The sequence below is a fragment of the Panicum virgatum genome, chromosome 3K, assembly GCF_016808335.1.
Source record: "Panicum virgatum strain AP13 chromosome 3K, P.virgatum_v5, whole genome shotgun sequence".
NCBI classification, from domain to species: Eukaryota; Viridiplantae; Streptophyta; class Magnoliopsida; order Poales; family Poaceae; genus Panicum; species Panicum virgatum.
This window is the reverse complement of record NC_053138.1, coordinates 32,655,040-32,675,190: the sequence shown is the minus strand read 5'-3', so window position 1 is coordinate 32,675,190 and position 20,151 is coordinate 32,655,040. Positions and strand designations below refer to the sequence as shown.

General features: G+C 47.6%; 3 protein-coding genes and 1 pseudogene across 3 annotated transcripts; 2 read left to right on the top strand and 2 right to left on the bottom strand.

The window, feature by feature from the left end:
- The first annotated feature begins 6,518 nt into the window (after window positions 1-6,518).
- Window positions 6,519-9,381, top strand: LOC120701417 (glycine-rich cell wall structural protein 1.0-like). The gene is made up of 4 exons (XM_039985469.1): window positions 6,519-6,869; window positions 7,216-7,349; window positions 7,762-8,398; window positions 9,063-9,381. Exons 1-4 carry the CDS (start codon window positions 6,791-6,793, stop codon window positions 9,191-9,193), a joined length of 981 nt encoding a protein of 326 aa, XP_039841403.1. The 5' UTR covers window positions 6,519-6,790; the 3' UTR covers window positions 9,194-9,381.
- A 1,743-nt stretch (window positions 9,382-11,124) lies between these two features.
- Window positions 11,125-12,302, top strand: LOC120701416. The gene is made up of 3 exons (XM_039985468.1): window positions 11,125-11,289; window positions 11,450-11,505; window positions 11,613-12,302. Exons 1-3 carry the CDS (start codon window positions 11,208-11,210, stop codon window positions 12,144-12,146), a joined length of 672 nt encoding a protein of 223 aa, XP_039841402.1. The 5' UTR covers window positions 11,125-11,207; the 3' UTR covers window positions 12,147-12,302.
- Window positions 12,303-14,831: 2,529 nt separating this feature from the next.
- Window positions 14,832-16,578, bottom strand: LOC120701415 (annotated as a pseudogene).
- Window positions 16,579-18,235: 1,657 nt separating this feature from the next.
- Window positions 18,236-19,842, bottom strand: LOC120700855 (probable indole-3-pyruvate monooxygenase YUCCA10). Its single transcript, XM_039985065.1, has 4 exons — window positions 19,207-19,842; window positions 18,726-18,959; window positions 18,522-18,644; window positions 18,236-18,406 (listed from the first exon to the last, which is right to left on the bottom strand). The coding sequence occupies exons 1-4, from the start codon at window positions 19,819-19,821 to the stop codon at window positions 18,236-18,238; spliced, it is 1,143 nt and encodes a 380-aa protein (XP_039840999.1). The 5' UTR covers window positions 19,822-19,842.
- Window positions 19,843-20,151: the final 309 nt, after the last annotated feature.

Here is a 20,151-nt window from a genome sequence, read left to right as displayed (position 1 = left end):
CAATTGGGTGCTGCCCGATGAAGAAGGACAAGGCGGCGGAAGAAGTAGAGTAGAGTTCATCTGATGTCCATTTTATTTCCAGCATATTTTGTCAGCTCGATCATTCGCAAGCCGAACATCTCTGGTCAAGTCCCAAACGAGTAGATAGTCCAAGATGACTGCACAGTTAGTGCCCCTGAAATAGTGAAATGTCTCCGATCCCGCGATCTTCATGCAATTGATCTCAATATCTACCGATAACTCGCTCGTTCGTGTTCGTAAGGATAAGTTGAGCGTGCATGCGTGCACTCATATTGGTGGTTCATTTATATTGCATTTGGAAAAAAGGGAAGCAAGTAAAGGTGAATGCCTATACGTCCTTGCGGAAGATATGCATAGGAATTTACTTAGTGGGGGGCGCTTTATGAGCAAAGGTACTCAGTTGCACTTAAAGTACAGTTTGCTTGCGCGTGTGAAGAGCAGAGAAAAATCAACTAACAACGAAGTAATCGGACTCGCGCGCACTCGCACATAGTAATCGGACTTGCAAAAAAGCTACGAAAAGGGGGGAAAAGATTTGCAGAAGACTTACGGGTGGATTTGATCATCATCCTTTGTTTCCTGAAGCAATCAGGAGCGAACCTGCACTTTTGCCGCTGCGGTGGAGGATCGATCGGTCCGTGTCGCGCGCGCACTTTTGCCGCCGCCTCGGTCTCGGGCTCGGGGGGTACGCCCTCCACTCCAGACCAGACCCCAGTTGGGCCGAGGCCTCGGTCTCCGAATTCCCAGGCAGGGCCCGTGCCGCGCTTCTTGCTTGCCTTGCGTCGCCATTGCCGAGTTTCTCGAAGCCACCCCGTGCCGAATATAAATATATACGGGGGTAGGTAGGGGGATTTTTTTTGAAAGATTTCAGGTAGGGGGATCGGAGGATGAGAAAAACTGGGGCCGAAAAGGGGGATTTTTTGTTTTGAAAGATTTCAGGTAGGGGGATCGGAGGATGAGAAAAACTGGGGCCGAAAAGAAAAAACCAGCAATGCCGTCGTCCCAACCCGGTGCTAGTTGCTACGCACAATTAATTACCGCTTGATGATGCAGGCAGGGGCGGAAAATGATGGAGGCGTGTTGTTGAGGTCGTGGGTGCAGGTGGGATCTTGGTTGGTAGATGGGGGGGGGGGGGCACGCTACTGGACGAGCGAGCGAATTGTGGCAAAACCAGTCTGAATTATACCAGTTTAAGTACACTAAACATCTAAAAGCACCTCAACCGATATAGTCACTGATCTGTCGGGTAAAACCCCGATGAAACCACTTGATACCGGATCGTAACACAAGTATACATCCCGCACGAAGGCGAGTCAGAGATACAACAATTCTACAATATTCTATATTACATAGATAAGAGTGTAATTTACATCAAAGTTAGAGCTAGAAAGTTGAAGAACTTTAAAGAGATTTTAAAGAAGCTAAGTGTAAAAGAGAAGTTCTGCAGCGGAAAAGTAAAACACGATATACAAACATAGTAGGGGTGATGTCTTGATAAGCCCGGACATGACATCATTCATCTGAACCATAGCTGGTAGATGGTTCACATTCCATCGTCCAGCCAGTAGGTAAAGTACTAGGCCAAGTCATACTATTGTTGTGATCATCAGAAGGCATTCCTGAAAACAAAATTACAAGCAAGTCTGAGTATACTAATACTCAGCAAGACTGACCGTCTAAAGGTATACAGTAGCCCTTTAACTAGACATGCAAAGCTTGTGAAGGCTCTAGGTTTATTTTGCTGAAAAGCAACAAAGAGTAGGTCCTTACTTTCAAATTTTAGCTTTCAGATTCTAGTTGGATTAACCATTCTAGGTTTGCACCTATCTATATAAGCATGGTATAGAGAAATTATTTGCATCCAACAAGATTGAGTATCATCTTTGTTTCACTTCTTACTCCATGTGGCAAAGAGATTAAACAGTCTCAATATCCGTGAGAGGCGGAACAGCTCGAACCGAATTTCAATCCTTGCAAGGTAAACCTAACTCACACGCTTGGAGCGCCGTTGAGTCACTCCCAAGCAACCGTTGGCTTCTCATTCTGGTTCATGGATCAGGGCCACTCTCCCCGACTACAGAGAACCGCCATTCTCTGCACCCGTGATCGTTGTGCAACATATAATAAACTTTCGTCATAAAATAACTTCCTATCTCTAAGAGAGAGTGGGGTAAAGTCCACTTGCCGGGATGATCAGTTACTAGGCTTGCCGTGTACCATGTTTATGGCATGTGGCTAGTACTTTCAAACGCTTAACCAACACTACAACACACTGCGACCTTAGCAAAATTCAACTACACAGGCAGGATATCCAGATCCTTTCCGTGGTCCTTATAGTGACTGCAGGAAGTAACAATCAACTCCTATAAGCTCGCGAGTGACAGGAAATCACTCGACTTTTACCGGTCCTATTAGCATAGCATCTAGTCGAAACTCTGTTTCTAGTGTTCAAACAATAGGTTCCTAGAATTATGCATTTAAGGTTTGCATTCAACTCCAATAACTTAAATGCACAAGTAAATAATAAACATAAGTTGCATAATTTTAAAATAATGGGATTATGCACCGGGGCTTGCCTGTATCGGTGTTTATAGAGTCAGTGGTCTTTGGTTCTTCCGAATCAGAGTTCGGGGCTTCAGTTAATTCAACATTGGCCTGAGCTTCTGAGAAAACCACTTCTGGATCCTGAATAAACTCGTACGTTTCGTCGACTAACGATGTTTCATATGCAATGCAGTAAAAGTAAATTAGTGAAGTACTTGAGTATAGCTTTTCTTCACTAAAGAGTTGAACACTCAAGAAAACAACCATTCAATTTCTATTTACTGGGCAGTCATTTATGGAGTAAAAAGGAACATAAAGAACTCCATAAAATAACATGAAAGAAGGGGGTTTTATTTCAAAATAAACCACAGAAAGATCTTTCTTTAAATATAAGCAATATAGAGAAGAAAAGTTTTGAAAGCATGAATTAAAATCTACTAATATGTTTTGAAAACTTTTGAAAAGTTTAACATGCTTCAAAGATCACATATTCAAAGCTTATTTGAAATAAACTCCCAAAATAAAAGATCCAAGTTTGAAAGACCTATAAACTAATTTTATTTTTAAAACATACTACACAAGGTTTCATAGCAAACTCACCACATCATCATATAGAGTTACTCACAAGGAACAAAACAAAATTAATTTGACATTTTTCTGATTTTTCTAGCATTTACTAGAATTTTTCAAAGTTCACAATGCAAAGAACTTAAACTCTTGCAAAAAGGCCCTTGAAAAGAATTGAATTAGAGCAATCAGGTCCCTAGAATTAAAGATTCCTTGCAAATAGGCCCTTGGCCGGTTTTGGGAAGGGGAACAGGGGAGGGCGGCTGGATTCCGGCGAGGGGCTTCGCCGGTGGCGAGAATGGAAGGGCTAGGGAGCATCAGCAGTTCAAGGCGGACCTGGTGGAGGGGTCGAGGTGGCCTGGGGCTGGTCGGAAGTGACTCGTCGGCGGCGAGCAGAGCACGGCGGCGGAGGTGCTTGTCGGCAGCAGTGCTCCGGTGGTGGATTGGCGGTGAGAAATGGTGGGTGAGCTTCACGGGGGTGCGGTGAAGCTAACAAGAGGGTTGGTTTGGTCGGAGGGGTCTTGTGGCGACGGATCAACGAGGAGCCGAGGTCGCCGGAGTTGGAAATGGGGGCGGCGGTGAGGAATGCCGGAGTTGGGGATGGACGGTGCTATTTATAGCCCGAAGGGAGGGGGATGAGCACGAGGAGGAGCCTGGGTATCGAGTTTGACAAGGGCAAAGGCGAATTTGTCGACGGCGGCATGTTTCTGCGGCGGCCAGCGGGATGGCGCAGTGCGGCGGCGTGGCGCATGCTCGGGTGGCCAGCAGAGGCGGCGCAAAAGGCGGCGGTGTTGCACGCACAACGCATGGAGGCGGTGGAGCGGCACGGGGAGGCGAAATAGGCGGCGGTCAAGCTCACCGGAGATGGAATCAAGGGCGGCGGCGGACTGCCTTGGGGAAGGAGAAAAGGGGCGCTGCAAAAGGGGAAATGAATCGAGGAGGGGCCGAGGAGGCTCACCGGCGCATCAGTTGGCAGCCTGGGGCAGCCGCTGGGCCGGGGAACCGGCGGCAAAGGGCGGCGGCGGTGCCCTATGTTTCTCGGTAGCCCGAGGTTGAAGAAACTGTGGGTGGGCTAGTTTGCAATTACAGGAAAGTTCAAGGGGCTAACTGCAAACTAAAATTCCCCACTAATCTAGGGCTCAAATGAAAAAGTGCCCAACATGAAAGTTGTTCAATTTTTTAAGATCTACAACTTTCATGTTATGAAATTTTGCACTAGATCAAAGGTTTTGAAAATATTTTTATAATTTCAAAAGAACATTATTCCATTAAGGAAACAAATACTTTTTAATAGCAAAAATATAGTATTTTTGGGCTAGAATGCAATAATGCTAGTAAGTAAATATTTTTAGCATATTTTCAATAAGGCCCATAACAAGTTGAAAATACTTTTCAAGCCAAAACTTTTTGCAACAAAGTACTTATAATTTTTCATAATTACCAAAATACCCCTAGTTTTGCATAGAATAATTTTTAACTATGAAACATAATAAGCACCAAATCCACACATTAAACCCTATTTTAGCAGCTAGACACCTGAGGTGTCACACGAACACCCCTCTATTGTTCTTCTTTCTCCTCCCCTCCTCCTTACTTTCTTCTTCCGTCGCCCCCACCACCGACCGCCTCCCCCGGCTCCGGCGGTCTCCGCCACCTCCCTCCACCGTTGCCGCGCTAACCGAGCATGCCACCGTGCCACCATCGCGCCGTCCCGTCGCCCCCACCGCCGGCCACCACCCACCGGTTGTCCGGCCCGGCCCAGCCGGCGGCGCTCCTGCGCCGCCGCGCCCTCCGCCGGACAACCCGCCTCCACCGCCGGGCCGCCGCCACCCCCGGCCCCCCTCCTATATGGCCGTTGGCCATGGGAGCCGGTGAGCCGCCCCCACCCCCGGCAACTCGAAATCTAAGGCCGCCGCCTCCCGCCGCCACCCCGCCCGCCGGCGACCTCGCCGGCGGCCGCTCCGCCCACCTCCCACCCTCCCTGGCCGCCTCCTCCCCCTCCCCCCCAAACCCTAGGTGAGCTCCTCGGCGGCGCCGCTACCGCGCGCCGCTACGGGTAGCGACGCACGCGCGCCAACTAAGAAATCTGTGGTAGATGGCCCGGGGTGGGAAACACGCTCACTCACGCGTCGTAGGTGCCTTACGGGTGCAGATGGCGCGGCCGTGAGAGGCCTAGGAGGCAGCCAGCAGCTAGCTAGCCCCCGGGGGGGTGATCGGTGCAGGGACTGGGAGGGCTTGCGTGCGCGTGTGGAAATTGATCGAGGAGGGCGGGTCTCGCTTGGGTGGTTGCGCCTCGCGCCGTGCGCGCCCAGGCCGCGCGGGTCAAGGGTGAGCTCAACGCCCCCGTGCGTGGTCGCTTCATTCCGCGCGAGGAGCCTGGGACGACGCGAGGCCTCTGGCTCCGCGGGAGTGGAGGTGGAGTTCAGACGGAGATTAGCAAGTCACAAGGTAACTAGTGCTAAAGGACAAGGAAAAGCACTGTGCCAATAGTGTTGTACCAGCTACCTAGTAAAAAATAATGTTGCATGGATACTATTTGATACTGTAGTATGAGAACTGTTTATGCATATCTGACCGTTGATCTCGCGATGAACGACTCTCAGAGGGTGGTAAGTCACCGCTACAGTACTCGGTGACCATGAATCTCAATCCGGTGAGGTTCCACCCGACGCCATGGCGATGCCAACCACGCATGCGGGCTTGCGACTTGTGAGCGCAGAGCCACTGTTGAGCACTTCTGACTTCTCTTTGTTGTCCCCTCTTCAAATCTTCTCCGTTCAGCTAGGACTGAAACACCCTCGAATTCCATGGTAGGCGAAAGATAGATATATGATTACATGTAGTTCTTCCTGTGCAATATGTATAATTATTGTTTTTTTGAAACATAGTACATAACTAGACGTTTAACCCGACCAATTTTAATCAACTTTCTGGACTTCAACGTATTTCACCAGTAACCTACTTCTATCCCGCTGGCTGAAGGACATTTTTTCTAATGTACAACATCATATTGTTGATTATGGTGGTTTAACAACCGCACTAGCTGGCATCATATCGTGTGCCACAGTACATACCGGCGCAGGCTGCATTTGCACATACAGAATTTGACAACCTATCCATCTTGTCGTGGTAGAAAATAGGCACAGAGAGCATGTTCATTGGACCCCGCTGACGAACAAACCCTTCAACATCAGAGTACTGTACGGCGTCCAACATAGTCAAGGGAACTAGGCAGGAACTCGAACCTATGCCTGTTTAGGTAGGATTTCTGCAGGCCTCCCAGGAAGCGAGCCTAAGGAACAAGTGAACGGTAGTTGGTTCTTGTGTACCGAACACTGGCACAACCGCACAAACCACAGTCACAGCTCAAGCTACCGCTCGATCGTTTTCTCCAGTTCCAGGTCCTGAACTCTCCTTCCGATCCCTATTGGTTCCTGCAATTGCATCCCAGAACATAAATAGTATCCACCCCCATGTTTCTCAAGGAGCAAGCCATTTCCAGTGTCATGGTTGCTTAAACCAGCCTTGACACATCTCAAGCTTAGATACAGCCAGGTGTTGCACTAGCGAAACCTGTGCATTTGTAGGGAGATTGCACATGCATCTTGGTAGTAGTGTGAGCATAAAGGTGTGAGGATCATCCTCACAGATAGCTGCCATGGTTGCATTCAAGCTGAGGCTGAGACATTTCTGTTTCGCAGTTGTGCTTTCATCCATTGCCATCTCTTGTTGCAGAGGTAAGCTAGCTAGCTTCATTTCAGTACATTTTTTTGGTCTTGTTGCTGCCATGAAGCGTGCATAGCTTTGTGGAGCACTTCGTGATTTTGACTTTGTTTCCTGGGTTAAAATCTCTCCAATTACTTATGCTGACTTTGTGTTGCCTGGATTAAAATTTAACCTCCAATTTTAAAGCTTAACTAAAGGATGTTTAAGCTCTCTTTTTCCCAAACAGAGCCAGATTGTGAGGCATTTCAGAGATGTCCAGGCTATCCAAAATAGGCTATTTTTTATTTATTTGCCTCGTGCTCACACTTGACATGCACAACTTGTTCAACACTTTGGTTGTTTCTCTGAACAATGCAGGGCAAGGAGGAGGAGCTGGTGCTGGGGGAGCAGCAGGTGGTGCAGGGGGCGCTGCAGGTGGTGCGGTGGTGCCCGGAACACAGGATGCCGTCCAGATTGTCGCGCAGGCTGCTCTCTGCTTCGACAATAGACAGGTAACGATTCTCCCACAGTCTCGCCAGCACTCTAAGCTAAATTCATCACACCAACTGCTCTCTATGACTATGAGGGTACACATAAACAAGGTTCTTGGTGACTAAAACATCCCGGTGACTGCACATCAGCATCAATCATGCTTAACACCCGTATTTCTTCGGAAAGCTAATAATCTCCCAGCTTAGGCGATGTCTTTTAATTCGCTTTTATATTCTCCCTCCAAAGTGCTTCAATGTCAATGTCTCCCTTTTTCTTAAAGAAACATTGTAATGATAATTTAACTTCTAGAATGCCGTCCAGCTTTCTTTTCTTTTTCTTTCCCTGCTTGTATTTGGTTCTATACTTCTAATAAACAGGCAACTTCAGAAGAAAAATGCACTCTGCTGAAGAAAGAAAAGTGTTGCCTGATAGGTGATGAACGGGTGTCTCCAAGCAATGGGCATCAACATCAATGGCAACGGCGGCGGTGGAAACAGCAACGGCAACGGTGGCAGTGGCAGTGGCAATGGCAACGGCAACGGTGGTAGCGGCAATGGCAACAACAACGCCGGCGGCGGCGGCGGCAGCAACGGCAATGGCAGCAACGGTGGTGGTGCCAACAACAACGGCAACGGCGGGTCAACGGCGAGCATGTGCCAAGGCCCGTGCTTCGGGCAGATGATGCTGATGATGAACTGCGTGAACGGCATCCTGGGCAACATCCAGGGCTACAGCCCAGGGCTCATGCAGGGCGTCCAGGCCGTCTTCCAGATGTCCTGCGGCAATGTCGGCAACGGCCAGCAGGGCGGCGGCGGGCCGGCTGGTGGTGGAGGTGCCGGTGGACCTGGTGTCGGAGGTGCCGGCGGTGCCGGTGGTGTAGGTGCTACTGGTGTCGGAGGTGTCGGCGGTAATGGTGTAGCCGGTGTCGGTGGTGGTACCGCTGGTGGCGGAGGTGCCATTGGTGCCGGAGGTGTTGGTGGCGGCGCCGGCAGTGGCGGAAGTGTTGGCGGTGGCGGCAGTACGGCCAGCAATACTGTTACTGCTGGTGGTACTGCGAGTCCAAATGGAGGTAAGAACGCCATTTCCCCCCTCTAAATTCTTCCTTGTTTATTCATTCCCAAAAAAAAATTCTTCCTTGTTTATAGATTGTTTATTTTTATTATTTTTTTAAAAGCACTCAGGAACACTGGAAAATTATGTAAGAACTCAATTGGGCACCCATGCTGACCGCGTGCTCAACGTAGATGGGCTGCCGGGAAGTCCGAAGACGCGCCTGCCAGGGCTTGCACACGCACACACACCACACTCCTGTACATGCACGCACACGCACGCACCCGGTACCCCTCTGGGAATAAATCCTAGTGCGACACCAGCGTCCGCTCCTGACGGAAGTCGAACGCGGGTGGGTAGCGCTCCACCCGAGCGTTCTACCACTGAGCCATATGCTCGTTCGCTTTATAGATTGTTTATACACATGCTGAGTAGGCAGACTGTCTAAAAAACAAGAAAACATCGTATTGATTTCTCACCCAAAAAACCATTTATTTTCAGAATGAATTAAGGCAAAAAAAAGTGTTACATACATAACACAGCGGATTGAAACGGGACGAAAAGGTTTTGCCTGTTCTGATTTTGCTTATTATAAATTGAGGTCATATATAATTTGCTACACTATGTCCACGTGTGCACATGCAAGTCATATCTGACATTGGCGTTGATGTGTGCACCTGCAGGCTCACACGTGGCGGTAAGCGATCCAGGTGAGCCAACCAGCGGCGTGGGCGGGCCCACTCCCAGCCTCACCAGCCGGTTTCCCTCGGTGCTAGTGGCGTGGGCGTGTATCTGGCTACTGCGGCTGTTCTAGCTTCGATGAGATGAATGATTAGTGATGATGAGAACGTTGCAAGAAGCTGCGTTTCGTTTCTGTACTTCTCTAGGTAGCACAGTAGTAATTAATCTCAATTTTACCTTCTGTGAGGATTATATGTAAAGCCAGCATGCGACTTCTCCATTTGAATGTATAAACAAGGAATTATGCAATGGTTTGTTCAACTTTCAAACACACGAAAAGATTGTTTAGATAACGGAGGTAATTTCTAGCTCTGCATAGAGGTAGCAAAAGGGCACTCCCAGAGAGTGGCAAATCTAGAATTTTAAGTTAGGATGGTCTAATGAATCAATTTTTTAAAATATTTTTATAAATAAGTCAGTCTAATCTTAAAAAATTTTAATTCTTTAATTTTTTCAACATCTCAAAGTATCAATTATTGTACATAAAGAAACAATTAGTAGAAGTAAGTACAATGGTGCTCTACAACATGGAATCAAGAGATAAAAATTGTTGGGCCGAATCTTAGGATGGGCCGCGGCCAGCCGGCCCACCCCTAGATTTGCCCATGCGGCCAGAGATCTGCACAATACATGAACAATGCACAAAAACAAACTGAAAGACGGTGCCGGGTACGGCGTTGAACTTGTTTTGTTATGTTATTTGCCCCCTACACTATTCTTACAATCACTGCGTTCGGCTGGTCTCCAGCCCTCCAGCCCTACAATATTTCTCTCTCACATCACTCCAGTTCCAGCCTCCAGCCAAATAACAGTATTTTTCTCTCACATCACTCCAGCTCCGGCCTCCAGCTCCAGCCTGCCGAACACGGTGAATATACATTTGGATATGGAAACTTGTTAGATGTGTGCCACTTAAGGTTCAAGTCACCCGAATTAGCACAAAGCAAATAACATGTAACATACTTGATATATCAGCCACAAACTTAAATCCCAGTTGATCACGGGCACTTCTCAAGCTGCACGCTAGAGTGTCACATATGTAGTTACTTGATGGTCAGGGTGATTTGGACCTCAAATGATACACCTGGATCTACACAAATTTAAAGACTGCCGGTACGTTTACTCTAATTAAAAATATTTTATTTTGATGTCTTGATCCAAGCTTTAATTCGCGCCGCCTAGCCTCCCTGAATTGCCTCCATTAAACAATGGTAGGGTGAGTGTTTAAACTAATCATTCTTTAAGATTTATGAGAGAAGATATCTAGTTGCAAAAATCGACAAAATAATGACAAGTATTCCAGTTACCTTTCCTACAGATATGAAGAACTACATAATTTTCCAATATCCCCATGAATCCTGATTATATTGACACTGGTTGTCAAAGAAATGTTTCGTGCAAGCAAGCTTATAGCTGGGCACTTGATGATCAGATTGTTATAGCCCGTTACACACCTGACAAAGATGCCGGTACGAAAAATTTCAGCTAGTCCTAGCAACCAAGAAGATGTCAGTTTTGACTTGGCAAAGCAAGAGTGGAAGGCAATGCTCTTCCTTGGGCTACACTTCTCGTTTCCTTCCGGTGCATCAAAATCTTGGAGAAACCTTCGATTTGTTGAGATCCATTAACGGACCAAAGCCAAAATTTCAAAATTTCATCTAAATAAAGTGAACATTTAAATACGAATTTTTATTTCCTAAAACATTTGTTTGCACTAATCCTACCTGTCCATTCAGATATTGCATAATTTTTGCAACACATGTTCCTTCCTTAAAGTAGAGTTTTGCACAAGTTAACAACACGCGCAACAGTGCTCAGAGTTTTCTTTTGAGCAAAGTGCATCGCTCCAAGCCTCCAAGCCTCATACTCCAAAGTTTAGCAAAGAGTGTATAATTGAGCTTCCTTTGGAGTATGAGTAGGACTAGGTCGGTAAAAATCTTTCTATTCGCAAGATGAACACGCATGCATGCGTGCTCGAATGGCCATATATAACCGATCAACACAGGCTAATTCAGAGGCAATTAGCAAGCCTTACAAATTATTAACTCTGCTCATCAGCTCATCACCTGCAGCCTCCTGTCAGAGCAATGGCCTCTCAAAGAAGTGCTACCCTGTTACTAGCCTCACTAGCCTTTGCCATTTGCATGTTGATCCCCTGCTCCTCCTCCAGTGAGTACCTCTAATCATATATAGTTCTCTGTTTCAGCTAGTATGCATTTCATAATCTGAACATTTTCCAGCTGGATACTGATGTAAAAATCTGCAAACACACCCCTGGAAAAAAAATCTGAAGAAAGTCTGATGAAACCTCTTCTCCCCATCTTTGCAGGCAAAGAGGCCATGGAACTGTTCGAGAGAGCGTGCCACTGCTTCGATGACCCCAATGTAAGACTGATCTCAACGCTGAGCTCGACTCTAAACAAACAGCAACAGAAAAAAAATGAATCTCTTGCACGGCGATCATGAACCTTGACGGCGATGCGCTCTCGCAGATATACGGGCAGTGCGCGGCGGAGCTGAGGCTGAGCGCGGAGGGCGCGTTCCACATGCAGAGAAACGAGGTCGATGAGTACTGCGGCGGGCCGTGCCTGGAGGAGACGAAGCTGGCGCTGCAGTGCGTGGAGGAGGTGGCCGCCGAGAGCTTCAGGTTCTCCAACGGCGCGTCGGTGCTGGCGGTGAGGCAGGCGCTGGGCACCGGCTGCGGCTACGGCCCCGACAGAGGAACCTTCGAGATCCGCGAGCGCAAGGACTGTGCCGGCGCCGGCGAGTCGTACTACCACCGCAGGCCCCGCGACCGCGCGCAGCAGGAGAAGCCGGCGGCCGCCGGCGCCGGCAGGCTCTACGGCGAGGAGGGCCAGCAGCAGCCGTACGAGCAGGAGCAGGGCGCCGGGTACGGCGAGGGCGAGGAGGAGCAGCACTGCTACGGGTACGGGGCCGCGGGCGGGCTGGCGGAGCACCGCGGGCTCCTGCGGACGGCGGTGCCGGCGGTGCTCGTCGCCTCCGCGGCGCTGCTCCTCAAACTCTAGTTTCAGTTTCTACTGCCAGGGTGTTAGATCGTGTTTGTAACTTTGCATGATGCATTGTTCTTCTTTCTCGTTCGTTTTTCTTTATTTACTTGTCTTTTTGCACATCAATATAATACGATCTGTAGCACGTCTTTTATTTACAGGTTATATATGATACGATACTCCTCTCGTTTCATCACTATATATGTTTGTGAATTCATTGCCTTTGTTGGGATGACAATAACTAAAGCTAGATTCATAACAAGCGTGGTCAGGTGAATTTCTTTTTTTTCTTTAAAGTCTGGTTACACCCTCCAACTATTGCAAAAGTCCGACTTTCAACTTTCAACTACGAAACTGGACAATATAGGTCATCCAACTATCAAAATCGGGCAAATTTGACCCCTGGGGTGGTTTTGAAGGTCGTTTTCTATTTTGTGAGAATTAAAAATATTTAATTTTACACTAAAAAAATTTATAAGTAATTCATTTTAAGTCAAAAAATTATGAAATGGGTATCAAAAGTTTTCTAAAAATGTAACCTATCTGTTGTCATATGACTTGTGAGCTATTCAGATCTAAATTTTTTTTATGTTTATAATATTTGGTTGTTTGCAGTTATGCCTATTACTTTTAATAACTAAGATTCAAATGGAGCAATAATAGATAGGTTACATTTTTAGAAAAATTTCGGCACTAGTTTCATATTTTTCTGATTTAAATTGAATTAGTTTTGATTTTTTTAGATCTAAATAAATTTATTTAATTTTTTTAGAAAATGCAAAACCACCTTCAAAACCACCCTAAGGGTCAAATTTACCCGGTTTTGACAGTTGGATGGCTTATTTTGTCCGGTTTTGTAGTTGAAGGTTGAAAATCAGATTTTTGCAATAGTCCGAGGGTGAAAATTGGACTTTTCTCTTTTTTATTTATTTCAATTGGCATTACAGCAAGATAATTGTCGGTGTCCGGACCTCGCAGTCTAGCACCAACCAGTGATGCTACTGCGTGTCCCAGTCCCTAGATGGTTGATGCAAGAGGAAACACAATGGCACCGGATTTATCCTGGTTCCGGTCGATGAGGCCGTACGTCCAGCAGGGAGGGAAGCACTATATTATCTTGCACGGGGTGCTTGTAGTAGGGGGTACAAGCCTGAGCGAGAGAAGCTCCCAAGTCTCTAGATGTGATAGAGTTGATTGAGACAAGTGACAATATGGGGAGACGTGAGTGCGAGTGTGTGTGTGCTCTGCCCGTGTGCTCATATCTCTCTCCCCAGAGGGAGCTCGCCTCCTCCTTTTATAGACTCAAGGAGGGGCGGGTTACATGCACCGGTGATCTCAAGAGTCGTCCTTTTCTCCCCGAATCGGGAGAGAACAGTTGGTGGTTCCTGTTGCCTAGCACTGTGGGGCATGGTGCCGGGTGTAGTCGCAGTCCTTGAAAGTCCTTTGACCGTGCCCAGGACGTGTCCCTGTCCTGTGGCATCAGTAATCGGCATGGCAGCGGCTGCAGGGTGTGCTGTCCTTCGTGTTTGGCGAGGCGGAGCACCGAGGGTGCTACCGATGGCGGCCTCATCCCATGCTCACCGAGGTCCCTGCAAAGGAGAAAGTACAAGGATTTGATAGCACACTGGTCGTGCGGTGTCAGACATATCCACACAGTGTGCCGCAGGTCCACACAGTGCCGGGAATAATGGCACCGTGACCAGAGCAGGCGGACGGGACTCCGGTCACGTCCGTTGTGCGGTGTGGCTGCTGATGTTGTCTGACTCCGGCTCCATTCCGCAGAGTGGTTAGCAATAAATGTGCCCGTTCCATCGAGTGGTTGGGTCACAGCTCCAGTCTGCCGAGGGGGGTCTCGAACGAGGCAGAGTTCCTCCTGCGCCGAGGCCTCGCAGAGGGGTCGGCCGAGGGGGCCTCGAGCGAGGCGGAATTTGCTCTGCGGCCTGTGCGGCCTTGGAAGAGTCATACCTTAGTGTCGGGCCGTGGGCCTGAGCGCGCATTTGGGCTTTTCACATTTGGAGAGGATTTGGGCATCCAAGCATAGGTGATGGCACTGCTCCAAGGGAGGATTTGACCCGATTGCCTGATTGCGTCTTGGGTTCTTGGGGGCACTTTAGTCCCTAGGTTAGGATGCCCCTTATTATGGTACCCGACAATAATAAAACACATTACTTTAAAAATTCCTGACCTCTATCTGAAGACACACAACCTTATAGAAATGAAAGTAGAAACCAGGCATCCTAATGACTATCAATGCATGGACTAAACCTGCTACCCATGTGTCTAGGTCAAATATATTTTGGTCATTTCAATCAAGCGCTGAGATGCCGCTGTAACTAAACTCTATGTGGTAGGTCAGGATAGCCCATGTTAAAGCCAATATGAAATTGTGAAGATTAAAGCATTTGAACACAAGCACAGAGATCAGCATGTAACCACGTCTCCAAGTAACACAAATGGTTTAAATTCGTTATCAACCGCCACCAATCACTAACCAAACATATGTGACACATTGCGAGGCTTCGGAAGACCAAAAGTCGCGTTGTTGACTGCCCAAATTAAACCAAACATGCTATGCGGCATTGGAAGATCGAAAGCCGCATTGGTCGGGTGAATTTATATGGGTGATTTGCAAAATGACGTTTCTTCATTGCTGTGGTATGATCTCAGTACCAGTACAACGGACAAAAACGACAGTTTTTACCACCAAAGCTAAGGACGACCTAGCTCTTGATGCTCCTCCTCCTCCTTCTCTTCTCGTATATGCTGATCGAGCTCTAATCATGGGGTCATTTTCTTAATTACAAGAGCCTGACACGACAATGCATGACGTCATGACGGCCCTGTCAAGGGTAGAAGAGCTTGGCGTAGAGGAGCTCGTTCCACGTGTCCTGAAGGCCCGGGAGGCACCAGTGGACGCAGTCGGCGTACGTCCTGGGGTCCGCCAGCTGCTCCGCCGTGGGTTGGCTCCACTGCCGCTTGTAGATGGAGGTGTGCGCGTCCTTGCGGTACATGGACAGCTGCGTGACGTTGAGGAAGGTCAGCGGCACGTCGGCGCCGTCGCCGTCCAGGATCTCCCGGATCACCCGCATCAAGCTCCGCCGGCCGTCCGAGCCCCAGTACCCCGGGTCCGGGATCACCGCCGTCTCGTTGTAGCAGTTGCCTCCCGGCGTGCCGCCCCCAGTCCTGGCTCCTGCACAGAACACTATTGAATCCGCCGAAACGAGCCAAAATCAGCCGGCATTTCCACCAGCCAAAATCACCCTACTTGCTATAGCTTACTTCTGGTGCGTGGGCGACATGCTGGTGAAGAAGACCCTGGTGGCGTTCATGTCCATGTTGTCCCTGACCCACTGCAGCATGTCCCGGAACGCCATCCCGTACGCCTCCTCCGTCGACACCCAGGTCACCGCCTCCTCCCTCCCGGCGCTCTCCCACGGCCCGTTCCTTTAATTAATTTTGATCACCGGATTATGATCAGTCCGTCCATTGCAGGGCATGCGTGTACGCTGACCAATTCGATGGAAGCAAGAGCAAGCACGTACAGGATCCTGAAGCGCAGGCCGGTGCACCACCAGAGGTAGGTGTTGAAGACGACGACGTCGGCGCCCCGCCAGTGGCGGCCGTGGTAGTCGATGGAGCCGCGCCGCACCATGCGCTCGGCGACCCGGTGAGCGGCGGCGTCGTCCGAGTTGGACTCGAGCAGGAACGGCGCCCAGTAGAACTCCACCGTCGCGTTGTACTCCCCGGCGGCGAACACCGTGTGCTGCTGGTCCGGCGACATCCGGAACGACGGCGTGGCGATGGCTGGGCGCAGCCGCGCGGCTGCCAGCGCCACCGCTGGTACGCGGCGTCCGGCCGCCCGTGCGCCTGGCAGGTCAGCTGCGGGTGGATGTAGGGGCACTCCTCCTCACGGTACAGCGGGTAGCGCCCCGCGTCGTCGCGCACCCAGCTCCCCGAGAACACGTCGCACTCCTCGTCCTCGTCGCCGCCGTCGTTCAGCGCGAACGCCAGCCGCCCCTGCCACTTCTTCCTCTCCGTCTTCCCCTCGGCCATCTCTGAATGATCATGTGACGTCACGCCGCAGTCGTCCAGCTCGATCTGTTAGCATCAACTCTTGGCCGCCGGCGATTGCCGATTATTGGAAGCTGTTCTGAAAGTTTTGGTGCTTATTACCGGGTGGTGGTGCTGCCGGTTGCTCATCGCCACCATTGCTCCTCCTCCTGCTGCTGCTGCTGACGACGAGCTGTGATGGTACTCGCGCTTGCCGGCCGAGGAGCTCCGTGAGATCCTCGCCGTAGAGGAAGGAGAAGGAAAGTAGGAAGAGTGCCAATGCGAGTAATAACAGCGGCGAAAATCGCGCCTTCTTTGCGATCGATGAGCAGAAGGCGGCGCCTGGCGAGGAGGTGGAGGAGGAGCTCGGTGGCGTCTTCATCTCTGGTCGATCGGTGGTCTCTTTCCTTGCAAACTTGAGCGTGATGTTTGTGGTTAGGCCATATAGAGGGCTGGATTAGTTGCCAGCATGGTGTTCTTAAATCTTAACACGTTCTGCTGTCGCTGTCTGACGAGAGTGATATGAAGTTTAGAATGGCCCCCCAAAAAAACGAACGGTTCGTGCAGGACGGCTTGCCCTGGAGGCATGTGAGTTGGATTGTGATCAGTGTTCGGAAGTGCGAGATTCTGACCATTGGCAGCTTAGGAATATTTGAGGACAATTTTAAAGGAAAATATTTTTTTCCCCTAGACATGGCCACATGTGGGCATCCACATCGAATATGTTGGCCTGTTTCATCAGTGATCCTTCTACATCTTTACCTATACATGGCTACTAGCTTGTCTGCGTGATGAATCAATGGTAAGATCAGTAGTTCAATCAAATCTGAACAACCAATGCAGGACTTCTCAGGACACAAGCATTTCCAACGTATCAAGTGCAAACCAATCTCGTAACGGATTCATCGCATTCATCCAAATGCGAAGGAGAATGATACATTTTTTAAAAAAAAATCAAGAATCCTTTTGATATGTTTGATTTATTACAGCTAGCTGAACCTCGCACCATCAAAAGCAAGCTTTGTTGATTTATGAATATTGTCAATATTCTCCACTATTGCAATGTTCTTGCATTCTCTTTTTATTTCCATATGCATTCTTGCCTGCCGTCTTGCCATTGTCGTTCGGAAGAGAGTCGCAAGATTGGTAGTATTGATCTCAGTTCACTTGAAGTGGCAGAAATCAGTGGTTTTTCAGGTTCTCATGAACAAATGGAATTTGTGGAGTTCCTATCCAGCAGTGCGGGAGTCCTTGAAAGGTTGCTCATAAATGACGAGTTTTGTCCTAGGCCCTAGGAAGTACGTGAGAAGGTCCGTAGCATGTGTCATCCAAATGTTGAAGTTGATTTCTTTGTGTTCCGCAAGGGGAAGCTGGTACTCGTTGACTAATTTCAGGCGTGTGGTAAATGTAATATTATACAGTCTTTACTAGTTTTTGCACAATAAATGCAGGGCTGTATGTTTTAGGCGTTCTTAGGATTCATCTTCAGTTATTTGAACCCAGATTAATTAACTCTACCTCAAGCCCTAAAAAAAATTTAACTCTACCTCAAAAGGCTCATTATATTGCTGCATTTCTTCTTAGACTTCGACCATTTACATCAATTACTAGCTCACTATGTCAAAACTTTACAAATGCGACATCAAAGACATGGATACACTTAGGTCCTGTTTGGAATGCGTGTAACGTGACATCAAAGGTGCGGATACAATTATACTTTGGTTCTGTTTGCATTGCTGGAATTTTTTTTCTCTATTTCTACATTTTTTCTATGAAGTATCATTCTAAAAGTATCCTTATTAGTGTGTGAATAGTCATCTGTACAAAATATGTAATAAACATTTTATTAGCTTCATCATTCCACCAGGTAGCACAATATGTGACAATGAATTGTGGTCGTACAATATTATTTCAATACAAAGTTACAAACTACTTCTCGCAACATGAAGATCAGTAGATAGCATATATACGCCACATGATGTGGCTAAATGATAGAGCAACCACCAATGAAATTTCATATAGTTTATGTCTAGCTAGTTCATCTAACAATCACATTTTTATGCATGGTAGCTAGACAAAATGTCATTGGCAATATTCTTGGCATCCATGGCAATACCAGCCAGGCCTCTCCTTGCCAAACCAGCACAATAGAGCCCATTGGCACCCTTCCAATGATTTGGAAATTCTTTCTTTGGCAATCCAGCATTGTTCAACATGCTTTCACCATTCTGAAATCACCAATTAAAAATAAATTATAAATTTGTAAAAAGACAAATGACACAAGTGCAATGTAAAATAGTTAAATTGCATGGAAAAAACCAAACATTAGCATTATATTGCTACCTTGAGCCACGTATTTGCCGTGCTTTTATATCCAGTAGCAAACACAATGACATCAAAAACACTTTCTTTCCCACTTTCAAATTCAACTATGTTTCCCTTGATTTTGGAAATATTTCCAAGCACCTGAAATGTTAAATAAGCATGAATAAATGGTTGAAGAAACTTTATTATAAAAAAGTTTGTCACATAAGAAACTATGCTCACTTTGATAACCCCTTTCTTAATTAAACCCACGGTCCCAACATCAATCACTGCAGATCGACCAGTTTTTGCCTTGAGTTGGAGAGGACCTGCTTTTGGTATCACAATTCCATGCCTTGGTAGGTCACCAAAAACAAACTTTGCCAACCTCACAAGAAGGTCATCCACAACATTCACTGGGACATGCTGGACCAATGTCATGCCCAACCGTATTATTTCTTTTGTCATTACATGTACCTGCAAGCATATAAAGTATCACATAAATATATTTGTAAGAGCACAACAACATAGATGTGTAAATATCATTATATTGGTCCTTTTGGAAGTGTTGTAGCGCCATTTTTCACATTTACTTTAGAAAGCTTATGATGAATTAAAGCTCATCCATTATGAATGCTGTTTCAACTCAAATTAAGAACTTTCTCACACAATTAAACTCAAGTTGCATTTGTGCTCTCAAATGCAAAAGGAATAGCACACATACCGGGCTACGAACAACAATGGATGTATTGGCACCATGGGATGCAAGGTCGTAGGCGATCTCCATTCCAGAGTTGCCACATCCAACCACGAGCACATTCTTCCCTGAGTAGGTGGCACCAGATTTGAACCTGGATGAGTGGATAGACTCTCCAACAAAGTCACGTAGCCCAGGGATCACCGGAATATTTGCTGCACTATTTTCACCACTTGCAACAATAAGGAACCTAGTTGTGTACCTAACAACCATGGATGTTGCCACATCACGTGCCACGCTGAACCAGCGCTTTCTACCTTCGTCATATGTGCATGACTCAACGGCAGTATGATACTTTGGTTGGATATCAAAATGCTCAATGTAATTATCCAGGTACTTCACGAACTGATCCTTTGGGATGTAGGTCGGGGCATTTGCTGGGTACGACATGTGGGGTAGCTCGCAAAACTCCTTTGCAAGGTGTAGCTTGAGGCGGTCGTAGGCGCGGTTTCTCCACAATGAGGCACTGCAATCCTCACGCTCAACGATGACATAAGGGATAGAGAACTTGGTAAGGCATGCTGCTGTTGCAAGGCCAGCTGGGCCTGCGCCCACGATGAGGACTACAGTTTGCTCCTCCATTGAGGTGAAGAAGCTATGTGAAGGTAGGCCTTTGGGGAAATGTTGATTGTTGTTTGCTTGATGGACTGTGAAGGTCTGCTCAAGAGAGGAGAGGTATATATATCTTTCTTTGGCGCGTACATTGCTTTATTTTGACTACATGGGAACGTGGTTGCCATCAAATTTGGCAAACTAGTGTTAAAAGGACAATGCAAAGTATGAATGATTAATGTGTGTGCAACCGTGTTAGATGACACGGTGAACCTTTGAAAAAATTTACTTTATATATATCATGACTCGGTGTGAGGCATGCATCTTAATGTGCTACCATGAACACAATACAAATACAGA

Coding starts and splice junctions, on each gene's coding strand:
- LOC120701417 (XM_039985469.1), top strand. CDS start 6,791: ATGGTTGCATTCAAGCTGAGGCTGAGACATTTCTGTTTCGCAGTTGTG. Junction 6,870..7,215: donor TGCCATCTCTTGTTGCAGAG/GTAAGCTAGCTA, acceptor TGAACAATGCAG/GGCAAGGAGGAGGAGCTGGT. Junction 7,350..7,761: donor TCTGCTTCGACAATAGACAG/GTAACGATTCTC, acceptor GTTGCCTGATAG/GTGATGAACGGGTGTCTCCA.
- LOC120701416 (XM_039985468.1), top strand. CDS start 11,208: ATGGCCTCTCAAAGAAGTGCTACCCTGTTACTAGCCTCACTAGCCTTT. Junction 11,290..11,449: donor GATCCCCTGCTCCTCCTCCA/GTGAGTACCTCT, acceptor CCATCTTTGCAG/GCAAAGAGGCCATGGAACTG. Junction 11,506..11,612: donor ACTGCTTCGATGACCCCAAT/GTAAGACTGATC, acceptor GCGCTCTCGCAG/ATATACGGGCAGTGCGCGGC.
- LOC120700855 (XM_039985065.1), bottom strand. CDS start 19,821: ATGGAGGAGCAAACTGTAGTCCTCATCGTGGGCGCAGGCCCAGCTGGC. Junction 18,645..18,725: donor TTAAGAAAGGGGTTATCAAA/GTGAGCATAGTT, acceptor TTAACATTTCAG/GTGCTTGGAAATATTTCCAA. Junction 18,407..18,521: donor CGGCAAATACGTGGCTCAAG/GTAGCAATATAA, acceptor TGGTGATTTCAG/AATGGTGAAAGCATGTTGAA.